Below are 15454 nucleotides of genomic sequence, written 5' to 3'. Positions count from 1 at the left end.
CTCTAACCAGCTTTGTAACTAGCGTTCTGGCCACCACTCTTGCCCGTCCACAGTCTGTTTTCCATGAGCAGCCTAGTTTTTTAAAACCTGGTGAGATCATGACATTTCTCTGCTTCAAAACATTACAATAACTTTCCACACATTCAGAATAAAATCTAAACTCCTTCTGAGGGGTGTAGGACCCTTCAGAATCTGACCCCTGCTCACTTCCCTGCTATTTGTGCCCTGGCTCCATCCTCTTTGGGTGCAATGGTGTTCTTGCTGTGTCTTGAACCTGCTATGCTCATTTTTTAAAAAAAGATTTTATTTATTGATATTTTAGAGAGAGGAGAAGGAGAGAGAGAGAAAGGAGGAGAGGAACAGGAAGCATCAACTCATAGTTGCTTCTCATATGTGCCTTGATCTGGCAAGCCAGGGGTTTCAAACTGGTGACCTCAGCATTCCAGGTCGACTCTATACACTCCACCACTGTAGGTCAGGCCACCATGCTCATTTTTAACTTTCCATTTCCTTTACCTGCCACATTGGAGTCTCTGAGATTGCATTTTCAGACACCTAATTTTTTCCCAACTCAGAATAATTTATGTCATGTAAGGAAAAATTCAAATTTCCTTGTACTGACTTTACTCATGAAAATAAGACAGTTAATTGGTTGTAGAGACTGATAGCCACTTATAGGTACCATGTAACATTTGTAAGGCAGCTCCATCTCAACTGAAAGAATTAGAATCTTGTATATTTTAGAAATGTACTCAGGATATTTGTAGACGTGAGAGAAATTTCCTATGGCTCTTTTGCCCACCCACAGCTGTGCCTGCTCACCAGATCCTAGACTTTCCCGAGCAGACAAACACCAAAGATTGGACAGTGCCGCCTGAGCTCATCTTGCCTGAGCCCCAGGTGAGCTCTGCTTTTGAGCTGTTTAGGGATGCTTTTCCCTGTTGCCTGTGAATTACACTGCCTAGCAGGTGCTCAGGGACATGTTAGCCCAGATGTTCTCCCTGGGGAACTGGACACCTCCCAGGCTGTTTGCTGATCCCTTGCCTCCTTTCTTTCTGCCTTGTCACTTTTTAAAAATCATTTGCCATTAATTCCTTCAGTGCCTGACCTACCATGCAGTTCACAGGCCAGATGTTAGGACTGCTGCTGAGGTGGCCAGTACTGAGCTGAAGCCCATTCTTTTCTTTAGAGCTTGCTGACATTTGAAGAAGTGGCCGTGTATTTTTCCCAGGAAGAATGGGCGTTACTGGATCCTGGTCAGAAGGCTCTCTACAATGATGTAATGCAGGAAAACTATGGCACTATCATCTCTCTAGGTAAAGAGTCTCCTCTTCCCTTTGTGTAGAAGTTGAGTCATCTGTTCTGTTCTTGTCGTACTGTGAATACTCCCGTGAGAGAATCTGTTCTAGTAGCAGATTGGTACTCCACTCGATGGTATTTGCAGAGGAAAGGTGTATCCAGGTCACCTGGGAGCTTTTATGAAGTACACATTCCTTATCTTATATAGAATTCTGAGTCTTGTCCCTTCTTTTCCCCAAACCTGCCTTCTATATTTCTCATCTCAGTAAAAAGCAACTCTATTCACCCAGTTGCTCAGAGCAAGAAGCATAGTCATTTTCCCCTGTTATCTTGTTGTCATACCCACTACTAATGCATCACTATTCTTTTGGCTCCATCTTCACAGTATAGCCTGAATATGTCTTAGCCTCTTCCTTGTTAGCATCCTGGTTTAAGTTGGTAACATCTCAAACCAGGTCCACCTCAGTAGCTTTTTAACTGGCTCCTGCTACTAACATTCATGTTCTCCCATACCTGTTTTCTATGCAGCAGCCTTTTAAAACCTGATCAGTTTATGGCATGTTTGTTGCAAAATCTTATGATGACTTCTCACCACATTCAGAATAAAATCCAATCTTTTCCTACCAATGTTCTCAGGACCCTTCAAGATCTGACATCTCTCTCCTTTCTACCTTCATCTGCTACCACTTGTGCCATTGTTCAGTTCTCTTTAGCCACACTGGTCTTGCTGTTTTTAGAACTTGCCATGTTCATTTCTATTTTCTCCTTCCCTTTACCTGGCACACTTTTCTACCATATGGCAAAACATGGACCTTTAGGTCTGCTCAAATGTCACTTCCTCTCTCTTTTACTAAAAATATTTCCATTGATTTGAGAAAGAGAGGAAAGGAGGGAGAGGGAGAGAGAGAGAGAGAAGCATCAACTCGTTCCACTTAGTTGTATACTCACTGATTGCTTCTTGTACGTGCTCTGACCGGGGATCAAACCCACGACCATAGTGTGCCAGGGAGGTGCTTTAACAACTGAGCCACCCAGCCAGGGCCAATACCACTTTTTTTTTTTAATTTTTTAAAAATTTTTTAAAATTTATTTTAGAAAAGAGAGAGAGAGAGAGAGAGAGAAAGGGTGGAGGAACAGGAAGCATCAACTCCCATATGTGCCTTGACCCGGTAAGCCCAGGGTTTTGAACTGGCGACCTCAGCGTTCCAGGTCAACGCATTATCCACTGTGCTACCACAGGTCAGGCCAATACCACTTTCTTTTTTTTTTTTTTTTTTTTTTTTTTTTTTCATTTTTCTGAAGCTGGAAACAGGGAGAGACAGTCAGACAGACTCCCGCATGCGCCTGACCGGGATCCACCCGGCACGCCCACCAGGGGCGACGCTCTGCCCACCAGGGGGCAATGCTCTGCCCATCCTGGGCGTCGCCATGTTGCAACCAGAGCCACTCTAGCGCCTGAGGCAGAGGCCACAGAGCCATCCCCAGCGCCCGGGCCATCTTTGCTCCAATGGAGCCTTGGCTGCGGGAGGGGAAGAGAGAGACAGAGAGGAAAGCGCGGCGGAGGGGTGGAGAAGCAAATGGGCACTTCTCCTGTGTGCCCTGGCCGGGAATCGAACCCGGGTCCTCCGCACGCTAGGCCGACGCTCTACCGCTGAGCCAACCGGCCAGGGCCAATACCACTTTCTTAAAGGGGCCTTCCACACAGCTTTACCTCAGATAACTTCACAAAAGCAGAATCTTAAATGCTCTCTTACCCTGCTTTAATTTCTTTTAAAACATTTATTCTTGATATTTTATTTGTCTATTTTTTTATTTTTATTTTTTTAATGGAATCACTTTATTTTTATTTTATTTTTTTTTAATATTTTATTTATTGATTTTTTTAGAGAGAGAGACAGAGAGAGAGAGAAGGGGGAGGAGCAGGAAGCATCAAGTCCCATATGTGCCTTGACCAGGCAAGCCCAAGGTTTCGAACCGGCGACCTCAGTGTGGAACCACTTTATTTTTAATTTTTATTTTTTCAGAGACAGAGAGTCAGAGGGAGGGATAGATAGGGACAGACAGACAGGAACGGAGAGAGATGAGAAGCATCAATCATTAGTTTTTCGTTGTGACACCTTAGTTGTTCATTGATTGCTTTCTCATATGTGCCTTGACTGAAGGACTACAGCAGACTGAGTGACCCCTTGCTCGAGCCAGTGACCTTGGGTCCAAGCTGGTGAGCTTTGCTCAAACCAGATGAGCTGGTGTTCAAGCTAGCTACCTCAGGGTCTTGAACCTGGGTCCTCGGCATCCCAGTCCAATGCTCTATCCACTGTGCCAACTGCTGGTCAGGCCATTTGTCTGTTTATTGATGTTTGATTGTCTCAGTCTCCCACTAGAAGGTAGGTTCTATGAGATCAGCAGACTTCAGCTTATACACCATTATATTCCTATTTCATGGACAGTGTCTGGCATGCCATAGCCAGTTAATACATATTTGTTTAGAGATTGAATGATGAATACTTCCTCTACTTGGATATTTGTATTCAGTAAAAGTGCACTAAATGATGCTCATCTTTTTTGTCCAACTTGATATGAACCAGTGAGCTATAGGAGTGGTAGAAATCTTTCCTAGTTCACTTCCTGGTGCTCAAGAGCAATATAAAAAGTTAATATAATTATGACAAGAGTCATATGTGCATATGACACCCAACCCGCTCGCTGATCTTCACATTAGCTCTGTTAGGCCTGGTCTTATATCAGGGTGGGTCCTAATTAGTTAATAGGACCAGCCTGTATTCCCTGCAACCTCTGGAGTTTTATTCCATCTTGTTCAAGTGTAGGGTTGTTGGTGGCAGAAGAAAGAGAATATGGACGAGATTCCCATGACCTATGTCCTTTCCACTGATCAAGCTAGGTTTATTTCTCAATCTCCACTTTGCATACTTACCCATAAATGTAGTGTAGTATAAAACTGTTATCTGATATGAGAGTCTAATCATTTAACCATTGGGCATAACAAATTGTAAGTGTTCATTATTCTTACTGAAAGTCTAGAATTAGTGAACCATTGTTACCAGTTCTTGACCTCTATTTTTCCATTTCACAGCCATATTTGTGCTCCCCAAACCTAAAGTGATCTCCTGTCTAGAACAAGGAAAAGAGCCATGGGTTCAAGGATTCACAGAGTTCATGGACAGTCCTCGAGAGCTACCTATAGGTAAATACACCATTGGAAGAGGAGGAATGTGTCCTAATAGGAACCTTTGCAAGGACTTAAAATTTTAGGACTCTCCTTATCTGTTTATTAAAAATCAGTCGTCTTTGAATTTTTTTCTCTCTCCATTCTTGCTCTGTCACTCAGTTGGCTGATTGTCATATTCATTCCCACAGGGTTAAAGCTCAAAGATGACACTGGAAATCATCCTGGATTAGAAATACAAGCACCTGGAGACATAATATCAGAAAAGGCCAGAGTGAAAGTTCCTCAGAAAACGACAGTCATAGAAAATCATGGTGATGTGCACAGGGTGGGGAAGTGGCTCCGAGATTGTCCAGTGAAGAAAAGAAAGAAACTTTCAACGTGGAAACAAGAGCTGCTGAAACTTATGGATCGTCATAAGAAAGTACGGGCAGGAGAGAAGCCTTTTAAATGCCAGGAATGTGGGAAAAGCTTCAGAGTTAGCTCTGACCTTATTAAGCACCAAAGAATTCACACTGAAGAGAAACCATATAAATGCCCACAGTGTGATAAGAGGTTTAGATGGAGTTCAGATCTTAATAAGCACTTAACAACACACCAAGGAATAAAACCATATAAATGCTCATGGTGTGGGAAAAGCTTCAGTCAAAATACAAATCTGCACACACACCAAAGAACTCACACTGGAGAGAAGCCCTTTACATGTCTTGAATGTGGAAAAAAATTCAGTCAGAACTCCCACCTTATTAAACATCGGAGAACCCACACAGGTGAGCAGCCTTATTCCTGTAACATATGCAGAAGAAACTTCAGCAGGCGGTCAAGCCTTCTTAGGCACCAGAAACTCCACCAGTGAAGGGAAGCTTATTCAGTGTCCTCATTCTGAATAAATTCACTAAGTGGTGCTTGATGCTAAAGTTTATGAGAAGATACAAAATTATGAAAAATGAACATTTTTTTCATCAGTGGAAAATTTGGAGATACAAGCATTTCACAGAAAGAAATCAAATTTGACTCTGCAGGGGATGCATTAAAGTTGTTCTATTTCCTGTGTTGACTTATAACCTATAGGGAATTTCTGTTCAAGATCAGTGTTCTAGGAACATTCTAAAAGTAGAAAAAGCTGTTTGAGATTGTATCTGCCAGAATATCGAATTCAACTTCAAATAGCAGATGAGCCCATGAGTCAGTCTTCTGTGGTCACAGAGGTAACTAGTGTTGGTTTTGCATTGAGCTCCTCAGTCACTCTTAAACATGATAGAAACATTTGTAGCATGGTCTTCCAAGACAAAAACAATAATATGCTCATTTAATTGCTTACCATTGTCTTCAAGGTAGCAGGCTTATCAATTTCAATAGTCTCATGGGGCAGAAATGAATTCTAATGTAAAATTTTCTAAGAACCAAATTGGATTTTATTCCTTTCATCATTGGATATTATGTGAGGTTTTGCTTGAACTTTTTAGCAACTTAGCTTTGATGTGTATTAGCACAAATTTTACTTTGATGAAATATTTACTTCACCACTAGGGAACCTGACATATAACTAATAATGCACTATGTCTCTCGGTGGTGGTGTTTTTAAAAAAGAAAACATTTCTCATTAATGAGGTTATATGGAAACGGGTTGGAATTTTTAGCCATAGAATAATATATTAGATGTGAAGAGTTTTCTACAATAAAACCTAGACTGTTTTCTCTCCTCACGATGTCAATAGGATAAAACAGCCATAAAAATCAGCACTTTCCTGAGGCCTAAAAGAAAATTAATGTGAGTCCAGGGTTAACTTCTCAGGATTTTGTTTGCTTTTTCATTTGGCTTTTGTTATTAAGAATCAAGAGAGATTTGTTTGTCTAGAAACTGGAACATGTGCTGTAAGTAGAATCTTGTGTTTCACTGGGCATGGTGACTTAGGAATTCTTGAAGAGACCAGATTTCCAAAAGGACAGTTTTGGAAACTAACGGGGGAGTGGTTGGTAAAAGTGTGTTAATCCATGTCCATGTTTGTTGTTCTACACCAGTGGTAGTCAACCTGGTCCCTACTGCCCACTAGTGGGCATTCAGCTTTCATGGTGGGCGATAGCGGAGCAACTAAAGTATAAATAAAAAGATAGATTTAACTATAGTAAGTTGTTTTATACAGATTTATTCTGCCGGCCTGACCTGTGGTGGCGCAGTGGATAAAGCATCGACCTGGAAATGCTGAGGTCACCGGTTCGAAACCCTGGGCTTGCCTGGTCAGGGCACATATGGGAGTTGATGCTTCCTGCTCCTCCCCCCTTCTCTCTCTCTAGGTCTTTCCCTCCTCTCTCTCTCTGTCTCTCTCCCTCTCTCTCTCCTTTCTAAAATAAATTAAAAAAAAAAGATTTATTCTACCAAACTTAGTGAAAATCTGACGTAAAGTACTTGGTAAGTAATTATTATTATATGCTTTAACTTGATGTAACTCTGCTTTATAAATTTTATAAAATAAAGTTACTTCCCTACTTTATAAATCACCATTGCTGTGGAACCAGTGGGTGGTTAGAAAATTTTACTACTAAAAGAGATACAAAAGTGGGTGGTAGATAAAAAAAGGTTGACTACCCCTGTTCTACACTGTAAACTATTAGGCAGGGTCTACCTGCATTTGTTTTCCTTAGCATAGCATTTATCAGTAGTCTTGGGTGGTGTTTGATAAGACTGCTAAAAATCTCTAGGCTGTGGATATTCTTATAACGCACCCTTTATCTATTTTTACCTTTGACTCGGATGTATTATTTAGTTAGCGCTTTTAGGTAGTATCAAGAAAAGGGTTAAAATATCTCTTCCAAATCTATGATTTTATAAATGAGGAAGATAAGGTACAAAGAGATACAGGGATTGTTCAAGACCCCATAGCTAGTGGGTATGTTGGCTGTCACTTAGCTTCATCAGTCAGGCCTGAAGGTAGTACAGTGATACCTTGGTTTTCATCCATAATTCATCTGAAAACTGCTGCGGACCAGCGCGACTAGAAATTCTGGGTCTTGAGGGAGAACAGTGTGGAATTAAAATAAATTCAGACTCATTGAGAAAAGAGGATGGGATCAGGAGGCCTCTTCAATGCTGATGGCAATATCTGAGAGAGACATAGCCCCCAGTTTGCTTTACTATATAGTCATATGCAAATAAGGAAGTCTTTGATACGAAGTCATACATCTGAGGCAAAAACAGGAACTCTCTTAAGGCATAAACAGGAATCCTCCCACCATGCATAAGTGAAATCAACCAACATCTGAACAAAGGCTGAGAGGAAGGGCATGTAAATTGCTTCCAGCAACTTAAGCAATCAAGTGAAGTGGGGCTATGGGATGAGTGCAAATACTCAGCTTCATAGCCAATATGGAGGTGTGTGGGGGGGGACTTAGCCTTTTGCTAAGCCTAGAATTTACAAAGGCTTTTTGCCACTTGCAGTCTACCACAGAAAACAGCGAAGTCTGAAACCGATGAAAACCAAGGCAATTATTTCCATATGAGTCCGTGTAAATCCAATTAATTAGTTCTAGACACTCTAAAATACAAACCAAAAACACACTTTATAGAGAATAAATGTAGTATTTAATACTAAGAACAAATTAATATAAAAATATAAAAAGCTAATGTAAAGAATAAATGGAAACTTTCTTTGATCCCATGATGGAGCTAAAAGGAAAGGGATAACGTATTAGCAGGGAAAACACTTAACAGGGACAATGAGATTTGAGCACATGTGATTTTATTTTACGTGCGTTATGTTAAGGTGACCAATCATCCTCCTTTAGGGAGGACAGTCCTTTAAGTTCCGTCCTCCCTCGAAAAATGTCCTCCTACATGTCCTTTTTGATATTGGAAGACTAATCTGTAAATGTGTATTCGATCAATGCAGAGTCGATCCATTGTGTGTGATGTGATTTATTTGTATCTAAATGAGTAATTTTTTACAATTAAAAATTAATAGGCATGTAAGCATAATTACAATATAAAATATTACAAACGTTTTTATTATGCATTTATATTATAGTGTATTGTTGCAATGAATAAAATGTTTCTTTTATTTATATTGTTTTCTTCAATTTATTTTTGTCCTCTCCATTGTAAAAAAGTTGGTCACCTTAGTTAAGTACATTTTGAAACTGAAAAACACAAAATAAACATCACACCAAATATTGTATATGCAGTAATCACTTACATGTAATTGTAGTATTAGCACTCGCAATCAGTAAAAAATCACAAAAACACTAGAAAGCAGTGGAATTATTTGGCTTGAAATGTGGGTGATGCTCACACAATGAGAAACAACGCCACTCTGAGCAGGAGAATGCGTGGGTTACCCTTTGTTTTTGCAAAATTAGCAGCAAGATCACATGAGCATGATGACAAAATCTGAGGCAATCAATGAAAACCGAGAAATTTTTTGTGGAAAAAATCGACAAAAATCAAAACCAACAAAACCCAAGGTATTACGAATGTTGATCGATTTACGACCTATGCAACTTATGACCACTCGACTTTACGACCACAATTGCTAGCCACGACTGCTCGGCGTCTGGCAGCACAAGCGTTGCCCAGCTAGGCATACGACAGTGTGGACCAGCTTCCAGCAGCACTACCATCTCCGTATGCACCATTTCAACTGTTATCCCAGACTCGGTACAGCAATTTGTGTTTTGTGTCTTGGATATTTTTCATCAAACCCCTTCCAAGATGTCTACCAAGAGGAAATTGTCTTTGCAAATATTAAACCAGTTGTACTGGGAATGCAGGGTTTTACTTAAACCTGATGAATGTAAAAATAACAAAATGTTGTAGAGATGATACAAATGGCATAAAATGAACAAAGAAAATTATGATATATAACAATAATGAAAGAAAATTATGATAAAATATGACAGATTTTTATAACATCACTTCACAGTACTGTACATATAGCCTACTCAACTTACAACCAAATCGTGTTATGACCAGTCTGTCGGAATCAATCATGGTCGTAAGTGGAGCACTAGCTGTACTGTATTATCAGGGCTTTGTATATTATCTCTGCAGAGCCAGGCTAGATGAGATTTCTAGCTTATAAAACATTCTTGTTTTTCCCTGGCCAATTGGCTCAGTGGTAGAGCATTGGCCCGGTGTGTGGAAGTCCTGGGTTCAATTCCCAGTCAGGGCACACAGGAGAAGCACCCATCTGCTTCTCCACCCTTCCCCCTCTCCTTCCTCTCTGTCTCTCTTCCCCTCCTGCAGCCATGGCTCCATTGGAGCAGAGTTGGCCCGGGCACTGAGGATGGCTCCCTGGCCTCCATCTCAGGCACTAGAATGGCTCCTGCCACAACGGAACTTTGCCCCAGATAGGCAAAGCACCGCCCCCTGGTAGGCAGGCTGGGTGGATCCCTGTACGGCACATGTGGGGAGTCTGTCTGCCTCCCCACTTCTCATTTCAGAAAAATACAAAAAAAAAAACCATAAAAAAGTTAGGTCACTTAGATTTAGTATTATTCAATGGCCTAGCCTATCCTTTCTTTCCTTTGTTCCCTTTCTGGTGGTGGCTCTGTTGCAGAGTAGTGATCTACCCTGAAGGTAGCAGTAGTATATAACAGTAGGTGACTACAGCTCAATTATTGCTTTTGAATAGATTCAAGCTGTTAAAATTCTATGTGTGCTCCCCAGGAAGGGGAAGACTGTCTTTTCTCATATGGCCCAGAAACAGTTCTCAGGCCACCTGCCACACTTTCTTTGTTCAGAACAAGGGCACCCTAGATTCCTGGCAGGAATTAGGGGTTTTATAGCCTTCTTCCCTTCAAAGCAAAATGCATGATCACAGTGGGACAGGAGTGTGAACTTCTAGGCCCCTGGTCGGCAAACGGCAGCTCTCAAGCCACATGCGGTTCTTTGGCCCCTTGAGTGTGGCTCTTTCACAAAATACCACGTGCAGGCGTTACCTCGATAAGGAATGTACCTACCTATATAATTTAAGTTTTAAAAATTTGGCTTTCAAAAGAAATTTCAGTCGTTGTACCGTTGATATTTGGATCTGTTGACTAGTGAGTTTGCCGACCACTGTTCTAGGCAGATATAGAAAGAAGGTTCTGCAGTCTTAGGCTGATTCCTGTTCTCAGACGTGGTTCTTGAGATCCAGTTGTCAGTAAGTTTAAGGCTAAGCCAGGGATTGGCTAGTAGAACTTTTCACAGCAGAAGGAAGCTCTAAGAAGCACTTGTTGACCTAAGGAGTTGATGTATCAGGTTTCTACAAACTCGGCACATCCTTTCCATCCTGTGATGTATCTCTTTTCTGTGTATTCCTATGGCAGATAAGAGCAGAGTTCTCAGTGAAGCTTTTTTTCACCCTGAAAGCATTTGTATAGCTTTTCTCCAGTGTGGTTTTCCTGTGGGCAATGAAATGGTAACTGTTGTTGAAGCCTTTCCCACACTGGAGACACTTGTACAGGCTTTCCCTGGTGTGGACTCACCAATGAACGCTAAACTGGGAACTGTTGTTGAATCTCTTCCCACAGACAGTGAACTGATATGGCTTCTCCCCAGTGTGGGTCCTCTGGTGCAGTGGTTCCCAACCTTTTTTGGGCCACAGACCAGTTGAATGTCAGAAAATATTTTCACGAACCGGCCTTTAGGGGGGGACGGATAAATGTATCACGTGACTGAGACAAGCCTCAAAGAGTGAGTCTTAGATGGATGTAACAGAGCGAACCTGGTCAATTTTTAAAACTAAAACATCGTTCAGACTTAAATATAAATAAAACGGAAATAATGTTATTTATTCTTTCTCTGCAGACCAGTACCAAATGGCCCAAGAACCAGTACCGGTCTGCGGCCCGGGGATTGGGGACCACTGCTCTGGTGGACAATGAGTCTGGAGCTCTGGTTGAAGCTTTTCCCACATTCCCCACACTAGTCTGGTCTCTCTCCTGTGTGAGTCCTCCAGTGGGCAGTGAGGTGGGAGTGCTCACTGAAGCCTGTCCCACATTCGCTGCACTTGTGAGGCTTCTCTCCTGTGTGGATTCTATGATGCCAAACAGATAAGAACCTCGGCTCAAGCTTCTGCAACATTGACATTTTTTGTGACATTTAGAAGCTTTTTCAAGATCAGGAGCTGGCTGATTGATGATGAGGGGGGAGATCTCTGAGAGCATTTTCTCCCATACAAGAGATGTGTCCAGGGATTCTCCCAGTTCAAAGTCTCTGGTTACTCATCCTCTCCTGGCATGGGGCTGCCTCCTCCCTCTCCCCTGGACAATGTCTGTGTTGCTTTCTTGACATTGGCTTACCCTCCCAGCCTGTTGTTAGCCCAGAGTGCCAAAAAACGTTTCCACTATTACAGCCTCATTTGTTTCTACTTTTTCTGAATCATCACATTTCAGATTCTCTTTTTTAACCCCATTCTTCATCTCAAACCTGAAAGATTAAAATTACTCTGGACTCAGAAGAAGAAAAGAATGGAATGAAGAAAGAGTTACAATTAAACTACCATAGGAAGAACTGCGAAGTGAGGAAAGGTGTGTCTGAGCCTTGTATCTTTTATTAGGAAATGGATGCGCCTTCAAGCTCCTCTGTACGTCCTATGGCGAGTGATGCTAATTGGAATTCTTCACATGACAGTCCTCTGTTAATGAAAACCTAAATTTTATTTTCCAATTGCAACACTTTTTAACTCCAAATTTGTGGTCACTGGTAAATATGCCATACATACCCCTCACTTTTCTCCACTTCTGTACTTTTTGGATGTTTTGACATAATAACAAAACTGAAGCAAAGAGCAGAGCTGTGTGTCAACTGTCAATCTGTCTGCAGGTGTATTCTAAATACTTGAATGGCCTAGCTTCTGGGGGGTCATAATAGGCTACCTTGAGTTTGGGCAGCTGAAACAAGAATAACAAAGTTTCTGAGTATCTGGAAAGCACAGACTTAGGTTAACATAGGTGGGTAGGGTACAGAGTCTGGGCTGGAGGCCTAAGTGGCAATTGAAGGAAGCAAAGTAAGCGAATCTCCGTGAGAAAAACAACATGGACTCTGTGGAAGGGACCAGCATATGCAAAATCAGGGCTCTAAACTGCTAGGGCAATAATCACTAAACTCCATGAAAACCAGAGCTTTCTGGCCTGTATATGGTCATTCATCAAGAAGATGACAAGACCAGGAGCAGAAACAACCCTTTCTAAGTGTACCTTCCCATCCTTTGACCATCAGAGCCACGAGTCTTAGTAAGCTGGCTTGGGAACAGGACTGGCTGCCAACTTCCCTAACTTGCTGGTCAGGAACCCTGAAGTCCTTTTCATCCCTGGCTGTACCATCTACAGCGATACCTTCTCCGACCTCTGTGGACTCCCTGTTCTGCTGACTCGACTCCCTGGCTCCATGTCACTTTCCTCTCAGCCTGAAACAGCATCACCTGCCCCAGGAGGTGCAGAGGAGCTTGAAGGGGAAGGGGCATCCATTTCCTCATAAAAGACACAAGGCTCAGGCACACGACCTGTCCTCACTTTGCAGTAACCCTGCTGTAGCTTTTGAACTTGGTGTGAGGCTGCTTTGGGGTCCCCAGGAAACCCTGCTCCTTGAGCTGTTGCCCCACAGCCTGTCGACCTGGGTGTTCTGCTGATGGGTATGGAGTTATGAAACAGAATTACTGAGAGTGGCCGGGAGTCCTATTGCCCCAGTGCATACCTGCCCTTTGGGTCAAAGAACACAGACATCAGATCAGAAAGGACGGGTGCCTCAGTGCAGGACTTTAGCAGCCCAACATGCAAGTTTCCCAAATTGTGCCACACTGGTGACCAGCATTCTTGGACGGTATCTCACTGTGAGCTGTTTTCCTAAAACAAAAACTTTCAATGAAGCCTGACCAGGTGGTGGCGCAGTGGATAGAGCGTCGGACTGGGATGCGGAAGGACCCAGGTTTGAGACCCCGAGGTCGCCAGCTTGAGCGCGGGCTCGTCTGGCTTGAGCAAAAAAGCTCACCAGCTTGGACCCAAGGTCGCTGGCTCCAGCAAGGGGTTACTCAGTCTGCTGAAGGCCCACGGTCAAGGCACATATGAGAAAGCAATCAATGAACAACTAAGAAGTTGCAACGCGCAACAACAAAAAAAAAAACAAAAACGAATGATTGATGCTTCTCATCTCTCTCCGTTTCTGTCTGTCCCTGTCTATCTCTGCCTCTGTAAAAAATAAAAAATAAAATAAAATAAAAAATAAAAAAAAACAACAAAAAAACAAAAAAAAAACTTTCAATGAAGTAGCTAGACATCCTCTTCAACTGAGAAAGTTTATAAGTGTATTTTCTAAAGCTGCCCTTTTTATTTCTCTTTAATTATTCAGAGTCCTGTTCGTTGTCCCTGAGCAATGATTCAGTCAAGGCAGTGCTTGCCTGTCTCCACACTGATTGAAACCTGAGGGTGTGTGGCCACATAAGAGGACACAGTGAACAGGGAAAAACTGGAGGGAAGCAGAAAGTCAGAGGAGAGCCCTGCCCGGGCTGCTCAATTGATTAGACTGTCATCCCAATGCACCAGGTTTGCAGGTTCAAAATACATACCCTGTGTCACAGCGACTCACTCCTGGGTACAAACCCAGTAGTATCTCATATATGTGGACCACAGACATACAAGAACTACTTGATGTAGCCCCAAACTGAAAATCATCCACTGAAAATCATGTTATTTCTTTAGAGAATAAATAAATAGCATACCCTGGCCAGGTAGCTAAGTTGGTTGGGGCATCATCTCGACATGTCAAGGTTGTGGGTTCTATCCCTGGTCAGGGCACATACAGGTGTCAACCAATGAACACATAAATGAGTAGAACAATAAATTGATGTCTCTCTCTCTTCCCCACATATGCAGAGAGGTCCTCGACCAAGTGTTTCTGGAGCAGGCTGTCATGCCAGGGCTCCCAGTTTCCAGGACTGGCTGCTTGCTGTCAGATTTTTAGCTGTCTGGAGGCCTCCATTGTCCTTGTACCTCTCCTCATTCCACTTCCATGGGTGTTGGCTTGTCTCTTTTGCCTGAACAGGCTTGTCTGCCAAGCTTCTAGGACAACTGGAGGATCCTCATGAGGTCAGCAGATCCTCCATTCTTCTCCTGAAAGGCACAGGGATCTAGGCTGCAGCCTTGCCTTCAACAGCAACTGTCCTAGAGGCTTATAAACTAAGTTTGACATTGCTCCAGAGTCAGGCAGAAACCACAGAGGAGCTCAGCCATTTCTGTAGAGCTGGCTACGGTACTTGTGTAACTGAGGCTTCTCATAAAACCGGCTCGCTGAGAACAGTTAGGAAAGTCCTGGTTTCCTCTAAAGCCCAGGGTGTACCTGCCACTTTCCTGTCTGCCAAGTCCAGCTCTTTAGTGTGACCGCTGATTTTTCTTCCCCTTTGATAGTGTCTCACTGGCATCTAAGTGGAAGAGGCCAGCCCTGGTTGGATAGCTTGGTTGGATAGAGCATTGTCACTATGTGCAAAGCTTGCAGGTTCAATCCCTGGTCAGGGCACATTCAGAAACAGAGCCGTCTTTCTATCTTTCTCTCTCTCCCTTGCTCTCTCTAAAGTCAATACAAAAATGAAGGAAAGAAAGAAAAGAATAAAAAAGGAAGAAAAAGAAAAAAAGAAAAGCAAAAATACACAGCTCACAAAAATTAGGGGATCAGGGAAAGTGCAGATACTCCACTACTTTCATCTTTAGTATAGTGCATTTTCGCCAATGAAATAAAAGTTGGTTTTGCATCTCATTTGCAAAATCAAACAACTTTCTTTCACTTGTCCTTTGCTTTTCTGATATTCTTGTTTAATAAACAAATAATCAAAGGTTTTTTTAATCGTTTCAGATTCATTTTGAAAGATCCCCTAATTTTTGTGAGCAGTATAATAGAAATGTATTCTGAAAGAGATTAAGCTGAATTGGGCAGGGAGTGTTTAATGTCTTGAAGTACATGAAGAATTGCTATGCAGAAGGTGAGGGTAAACATGCTTTTCTCAA

The 15454-nt window shown here is 42.2% G+C and overlaps 1 protein-coding gene and 1 pseudogene across 4 annotated transcripts in view; one reads left to right on the top strand and one right to left on the bottom strand.

Annotated features, from left to right (window-relative positions):
- LOC136334632 (zinc finger protein 75A-like) overlaps positions 1-15454 on the top strand; it is a 52273-nt gene that overhangs the window by 6040 nt on the left and 30779 nt on the right. The window contains exons 6-9 of one of the 4 annotated variants that reach the window (XM_066275104.1): positions 809-900; positions 1190-1316; positions 4391-4501; positions 4675-8542. The exons of 1 other annotated variant lie outside the window; for it this stretch is intronic. In XM_066275104.1, the coding sequence (XP_066131201.1) occupies positions 809-900; positions 1190-1316; positions 4391-4501; positions 4675-5339 (995 nt within the window). In that variant the 3' untranslated portion in view covers positions 5340-8542. Of the gene's footprint in view, positions 1-808; positions 901-1189; positions 1317-4390; positions 4502-4674; positions 8543-15454 lie in introns of those variants that run through there. 2 more of the 4 variants (XR_010731197.1, XM_066275105.1) reach the window with 2 other exon arrangements.
- LOC136334082 (zinc finger and SCAN domain-containing protein 32-like) lies at positions 11163-11881 on the bottom strand (annotated as a pseudogene).

This window comes from Saccopteryx bilineata, chromosome 4, assembly GCF_036850765.1.
Source record: "Saccopteryx bilineata isolate mSacBil1 chromosome 4, mSacBil1_pri_phased_curated, whole genome shotgun sequence".
Taxonomy (NCBI): Eukaryota; Metazoa; Chordata; class Mammalia; order Chiroptera; family Emballonuridae; genus Saccopteryx; species Saccopteryx bilineata.
The sequence above is the reverse complement of the archived record's forward strand: the minus strand, read 5'-3'. Positions and strand labels throughout refer to the sequence as shown.